This window comes from Rhagoletis pomonella, unplaced genomic scaffold (assembly GCF_013731165.1).
Source record: "Rhagoletis pomonella isolate Grant_MI unplaced genomic scaffold, Rhpom_1.0 Rhpom_scaffold_02656, whole genome shotgun sequence".
Classification (NCBI taxonomy): domain Eukaryota; kingdom Metazoa; phylum Arthropoda; class Insecta; order Diptera; family Tephritidae; genus Rhagoletis; species Rhagoletis pomonella.
The window spans coordinates 4,952-11,280 of record NW_023461209.1 but is presented as its reverse complement, the minus strand read 5'-3'; the positions used below and the strand labels follow the sequence as shown (position 1 = coordinate 11,280).

The following is a 6,329-nucleotide window of genomic DNA, read 5'->3' as shown; positions in this document are numbered from 1 at the left end:
ATAACATTACGACGTTTGTCATGACATATCGAATAGTTTGCGTAGTGAAGGAAAAAAAAATTTAAAAAAAAACCTTGATATTTAGTCGAAAATATGAAAGGTAGGAAAGGGATTCAAAGGGATGCCTATAAAATGGGTTACAAAATTAATAAAAAAGTTTCAATACAATAAACACAAAAACATAGAAGTATACATATGTGTACATATACAAAAGCAGTAAAGTTGAAATATGGTCATACTTACAGTGAACGACCCTTAAAAACTATGTGCTCTGCGAATCGCCCTCCTCGGCTGGCGATGCTATATTGCTGTCCGATGTTGAGAGTGGCCGGCAGATGCCCAATTTAGTTTTCCCCGCTGGCATGCCTTTTAGTATCGCCACTGCTTCATCCAAATCGATGCCATGCAAGCTATGTTCACCAACGCTAACCAGTCGATCGCCAGGAAATATATCATTTGTTGCCTCTGCTGCGCCACCGCGTATAAGTCCACGTATTACGATGACAGTGCCTTCGGAATCGAGTGGATCTTGATAGTCAAGTATCGAGAAACCGAAGCCTTGCTCAGTTTTCTCAATTTCAATGGTAGTAACATCGCTGCTCCAAAGCGCCAGTCCCGAAACGTTTTCCAACGATTTGGAACGTTGCTGATCGGTCAGCGTGGCAGTGCTCGATGTATAGAGGGAACTTTCCGATTGCGCTTTGGTTAACAGATTTTGTAGACTCTGATGGCCGCCAGGCAGTAGTGAACGTGTTTCGAATGCTTCTGGATTTTGTGAAGTATTTATTACGGATGGGGCGGTGTGACCACGCGCACATATCAATTTAACATGCGTTGGCAGCTCTTTGAGTATTTTAACGACTTCGGTATGTTTGAGTCCTTGCAATTTGTATTCGTTCACTTGCAGCAGCTCGTCACCCGGTTTCAGTATGCCTTGTCGCCCCACAGGCCCATCCTCCAGTATGGAGCGTATATAGTGATGTGGACGCTTTTCGATGCCGCCCTCGACATCCACGGTGCCCTCCAGGCTGATTCCTAGACCTGAAAGTTTATTTATTTCGGCTACAATAATTTCACTTTCAGGAAACTCACTTTTCCAGGTCAGCTTCAGCGTCTCCACACTGGGCGGGGCCAAAGTTGAAGTGGCGGGCTTGGGCGCTGGTGTTGTCATTGCCGTTCTGGGCGCAGATATTGACGCAGGTATTGCCTTTGTTGTCACCACCACCGTCGTCGTAGTTGTCGTTAGCTGTGTTGACGTGGCGGATGTTGTCACTGTAACCGATGAGACAGACTTCTTTTGACTGCCATTTTGCTGTTTAGTCGATTGCGGCGTTTTCGGTGTCTGCAGTTCTTTCACGGCAGACTGATCCTCAAGCGTCACCGAGTCATCTTGATCATCACTATCGCCGTTGTCACCACCATTAATATGCGTAGCTTTGCCATTCGCCATACGCTTGGCATCTGGGGTTGTGGGAGTCCTTTGTCGCTTTGCATTGCTGATGTCACTGTGGTCGCTGCGGTCCAACATGTATGACATGTTAGAATCGACCGTCTCTCGCGACGGAAAATCTGCGAACTCCATCATGATTATGCCCCCTTCAGTGGCTACAGAATCAGCATCAGACCGTGGCGGTAGCCAGGAGAGTGTTGCTATCGAAGGTGATGCAGGCAGTGAGCTCTGTGACTGCGTCTCTCCCTTTAATTCCGTGAGTGCATTTTGTAAATGTTCGAATTTGCGTCCGCGCAAGAATCGTTCCAATGTAAGGTGTACTTCGATGTCGGTATTTCGCAGAATTTCGACCGCTTGATGGTTAGTAACACCGGCTAGCGAACGACCATCCACAGCAACAATGCGATCGTTGATCTGTATACGCCTACTCACCTCAGCGGCGCTGCCCTCGATAATGCTCTTTACGAATATACCTGAAAGATCTTCCTCTTCGCAAACGTATCCGGCCACAGTTATGCCAAGTCCGTAGACATTTTTGTGTAATTCCACGACATAAGTTTCCGTCTCGGGTGAATCGATGTAGTTCGATGAGGCCGATGAGCAGCGATCGGCATCATTATTCGCTGCGTCCGGTGTGATCGTTGAGGTGCCAGCAACTTCGCCAGCTATCACAGTCTCAATATGTTCCAATTGCATGGAGTTTGAGTTTTTTTTGATGGAGTTGGTGGTGGTGAGATCGAGCTGCTGTAGCAGCGAGCCCGTACTGACTGATGTACCAACGGTCGACGCTGTCATCGTGATCGACGTTGCTGGCGCGGGCGGTGGGGGCAACAGTGGTGGCGGTGATGGTGATACAATCGAAAATGGTACGATGTCCAAATCTTTGGGGCACATGCGCGCCGCTACGGATGAAGACAACGGCAAATCTGTTGGTATAGGTGGCAGTGGCAAATCAGCTAGTTCAGTGTCCGGCGTTGGCAGGAAGCAGCCGCCGCCATCGCCAACGCTTGTAGCACTAGTAGCAAAGCTGGGGTTTTGAAAGAGATGCCGTGACAGTTCTTCTGGGTCGGAGAGGAGCTTAGTTGGAATAATTGGCGCATGACTTGCCAACGTTTGTAAATCGATGGCTGTCGGCTCCACTGGCCTGGCAACAATCAATCGAACCTGAGCTCCAGTCTGACGAAGAACCGTTGCTACTTGCTCGGAACTGAAGCCACGCAAGTTCACATCGCCAATTTGCAACAAATGATCGCCACACTGCAAACGACCATCACGTTCCGCGACACCGCCCGGCGTTAGGGCTTTAATCACAACACCAGTGCTGCGTCCACCGACCAAAATAAAGCCCAAGCCATTGCCATCGTTAACCAAATCGATTACTTCAACCTGAGACCACTCGGTACTCAAAACCATTATGCCGCTATTAGGACTGTTGTCGCCGCCTTCTTCGTCACTTTCCTCGTCGCCGAAGTCTTCGTCACAAAAACTGCAACTTCGGTTTTTACCTGCCTGTCTGCTGCTGCGTATCGCCGTCGTTTCCGCGTTCGAGAATGTATTTGCCGTTCTTGCCGTAGTCGTTGCGAGCCGTGGGCAACTACTGCTGCTGTTAACATGACTTGCGGCTGGCGACACCGACAGCGTCAGCGAGAACGTGCGCAGATATGACTGCCACTTCGAAAGCGGCGTACAGCAATTTGATAAGGATGTGGAACGTAGTGGTGGCACTGGTGGTGGCGGCGATGCGCACTCTGGCCTCGATGTTGTGCACGGTAGAGACGGCAATGCCTTGAAGACGATAGTGCATTGGCTACAGGATGCCGAAGAGGAAGTTTGGGAAGCGGAAGAGGAGGAGATGCAGGACAAAAGGGGTGCAGATGATGTAGGCGTTAGGTGTGGCGAGTTGGGAGCAACGGCTGCAACGATTGGCTGCTGTGTCTCGTACTTTAGTATCGACCGTTTTTGTTGCTGTTGCGTGTAGCTGTACGAGTATTTTCTATCGAATTCGTTGTCCTGGTTGTGGCAGCTGTCGTTTGCTTGTCGCGTGCGTCAAATGACGTTGCTGCAAACTCCACTGACGCCGGAAAATCGATGGTTTTCTAGGTTATCAATGGCAAAGTGTGGGTGATTGTCGTGGCGGCGACGATTGTGAGTGTGGCAGCTGTGGCGTAATATGCCCGTTAGCTGTTGTGTATTGCAGCTGTTACTTTGCGCGTTGTTGCCTATTTTTGTATTGCTGTCGTTAACTTTAGTGTTGTTGCAGCTATTTTTATGAGTGCAGCAGCTGCTGATTGAATGGTTGGTTGCGCCACTTTTATGCGTGCTGTTGACGAGCTTGTAGCTATTGTTGTTGTCGTTGTTATCGGTTATATTGCTGCTGCTGTTGTTGCTTAAAGTTTGAAACCCATCCCTTGCAGCATGTGTAACGTGCATATTAACCACAACCAAAACTACAACTATCCCGTCCCCGGTGCACTCGGAGCAGGAACGACAGGCGGCGTTTGTGCTGCCTCACCACCTGGCCACCTGATCGGCAGGGTGTTGCATGAAAGATTCACTTCAAATATATGCTTGTCTGAATTGAGTCCACCAATATTTTTGTTGTTCGTGTTATTATAGGCGCTTTGGTTTTGTTATTGTATGCTGTGAAAACATCAAATTAGCGCACTTTAGCTCACTTGACATTGCGCAGATACTCTTCTAGGGTGCGATTGCTGGGGAGAATGTTAACTTTGGTTAATTTGGTTAGTTAACGGTACTCAGTGTTGTTTTATTGAGTTGAATGTACATTAGAGTGGTCCAAACAATTTTTAAGAGATAGGGTTGGGGGCAACTTCGAAAGTTTTTCCTTATGCCGAAAGAGGTGCTGGCACCAAAATTTACGTTTCTAAGTATACATTTATAGGATGGTCATAAAATGTTTATATTTTACTCTAGAAGCATATTGTACATATATTGACCGAACAATTGGTTAAAAAATAGACCAATTCAAATTTAAATTAGATAGAAAAATATGACCCGCCTCAGTTGTCATTTTTATAAAAATCATTAATATTTTTGTTAGTTTCAAAGGGATTCAGTAGCACATTTCAAGGTCATTGAGCACCCTATATTGGTTGCAGTGGAAAATTTAAAGTTGGTTAAATTAATACAAAAACCAAAAGGAAAAAATAAGGGGGTGCCCCGATTTCTATGATGATTTTTTTTTCACCCCTTACAAAAATTGGACCACTCTAATGTACATACGGTCATATATGTAAATGACGACTCCGGGAGCTGGATATTGTCTATATACAACAACAAATTGCGTAATAACACCAAAAAGGCCAATTTTTTCGCCTCCTTGTACTAACGATACGTGCATGGACTATATCATTGCGTCACTCTCGTAATGACTTTCGGTACGTGCAGACCTCGAAAATACGTACATACGTGCGCGCCTACTAGAATGTCGACGCGATACAATCGAATAACGAGAAATGCATAACGACCGAATACTCGTACATTCGTACATATGCGCGTGCATACTAGTTTGTATGGCTGCGGTACCGGGTGTAATCGCTACAATCGTGTGTGTGCTACTTTGTGTGGCAAGCGACGCTTCAAATAATCGACTGCGGCATATGTTGCTTTCACAAACAACGGCTAAGTGCCATTGGAAACGCTCGCGATGATAAAAACGTTACGCGCTGTACCGTTTAATTGCACAAAACCGCATCGCAAATGTGGTACGGGCGTTTCGACGCGTTCTAATCGAGCAACTGATTACGAGCATTAGACGCTTGTCAATGGGGGTGCGGATACATAGTTCAAGCTGTTTATATAAATGCATGGTTTGCATATGTATCTACTGATAGGTGTATGCGTGTTTCATACGCATGCGAGCGTGTTTTTATTTATCTATTTAAGCGTGCTCTGCTGGCTGCGGGCGGCGCTGTTTGCCTAACTAATTTTCGTAGCTCTTTTATCATTATGCGCTTTAATGATGTGGTTAACAACTGGCTGATTGTCTGCATGTCTTGCATATTGTTTGCTCAGATATGCGCGCATTATCTGTGACATTGCTGGGAGGACTTGCATGTGGCGCATTTCAGGTTCTAGCGAGTGTTTTTCACGTGAAGTGTGTTATGTTTGGCAACTAGAATGAATTTTTGTGTAAGATCAAAAAGCAGCATACGTCTTGTTCAATACCTTTGTGGGCGTTTGCTAGTGAGGGTTTGTCGTGGCCTTCTGGTCACTCGAAGCTTGACCTTGTCCAAAGAGAAAGATGTAGTATGCTTTTTCGGGTCCGACACGTTTTGTCGGGTTGAAGAAAAACTTCACTATTAATCAAAGCTTTCTCACACCAGAGTTGAAGTGATAGGCCTTCAAGATGGTCACAATCGTTTGCTTGTACAGCAGCGAGTTTACCCGCAGTTGTGAAGCGTGCCACTTCAGCTGTGACATTCGCCAACATAGAGCCATTTTCGCAGCCTGCGCCTGCTATTGTGAGGTCAGGCGAGCAGCTGAAACTAGCCACAATTCTTTTGAAGCAATCGTCTTCCATGGTGCAGAAAGTCAAATCGTCCATCTGATCTGCCAATAAAGCAAAAGCTAACTGTTTCTGTATAACCTTGTGCTAACAAATCGAAATTAATTTATTGCTTTCCTTCGCTTCTTTCCCTTCGAACTGAGTTATTCATTTTAAATGGGAAACGAAAATCTATTGACCATTTTTCTTCGTGTAGTGCCTACATTTACGTATGTGTGTACATATGTATGTATGTAGATATGTTTGTATCAGATTTTTTATGCGCCATTGAACACACGGCCTGGCTGCCGATACAAGGATTGAGGTCATCATTGAGGTACTAGCAGAGCGAAGTTGCATAAATTTGCAAAG

General features: G+C 46.0%; 1 protein-coding gene across 1 annotated transcript; it reads right to left on the bottom strand.

Annotated features, from left to right (window-relative positions):
- Positions 1 to 249: 249 nt before the first annotated feature.
- Positions 250 to 3,478, bottom strand: LOC118753596 (patj homolog). The gene is made up of 2 exons (XM_036488478.1): positions 1,093 to 3,478; positions 250 to 1,035 (listed from the first exon to the last, which is right to left on the bottom strand). Exons 1-2 carry the CDS (start codon positions 2,861 to 2,863, stop codon positions 263 to 265), a joined length of 2,544 nt encoding a protein of 847 aa, XP_036344371.1. The 5' UTR covers positions 2,864 to 3,478; the 3' UTR covers positions 250 to 262.
- Between the last annotated feature and the right edge of the window lie 2,851 nt (positions 3,479 to 6,329).

What these genes read in the sequence shown, in the direction of transcription:
- LOC118753596 (XM_036488478.1), bottom strand. Translation starts at nt 2,863, where the DNA reads ATGGTTTTGAGTACCGAGTGGTCTCAGGTTGAAGTAATCGATTTGGTT. An exon ending in GCTGAAGCTGACCTGGAAAA is followed by an intron (nt 1,036 to 1,092) that starts GTGAGTTTCCTG and finishes TTTCAGGTCTAG; the next exon opens with GAATCAGCCTGGAGGGCACC.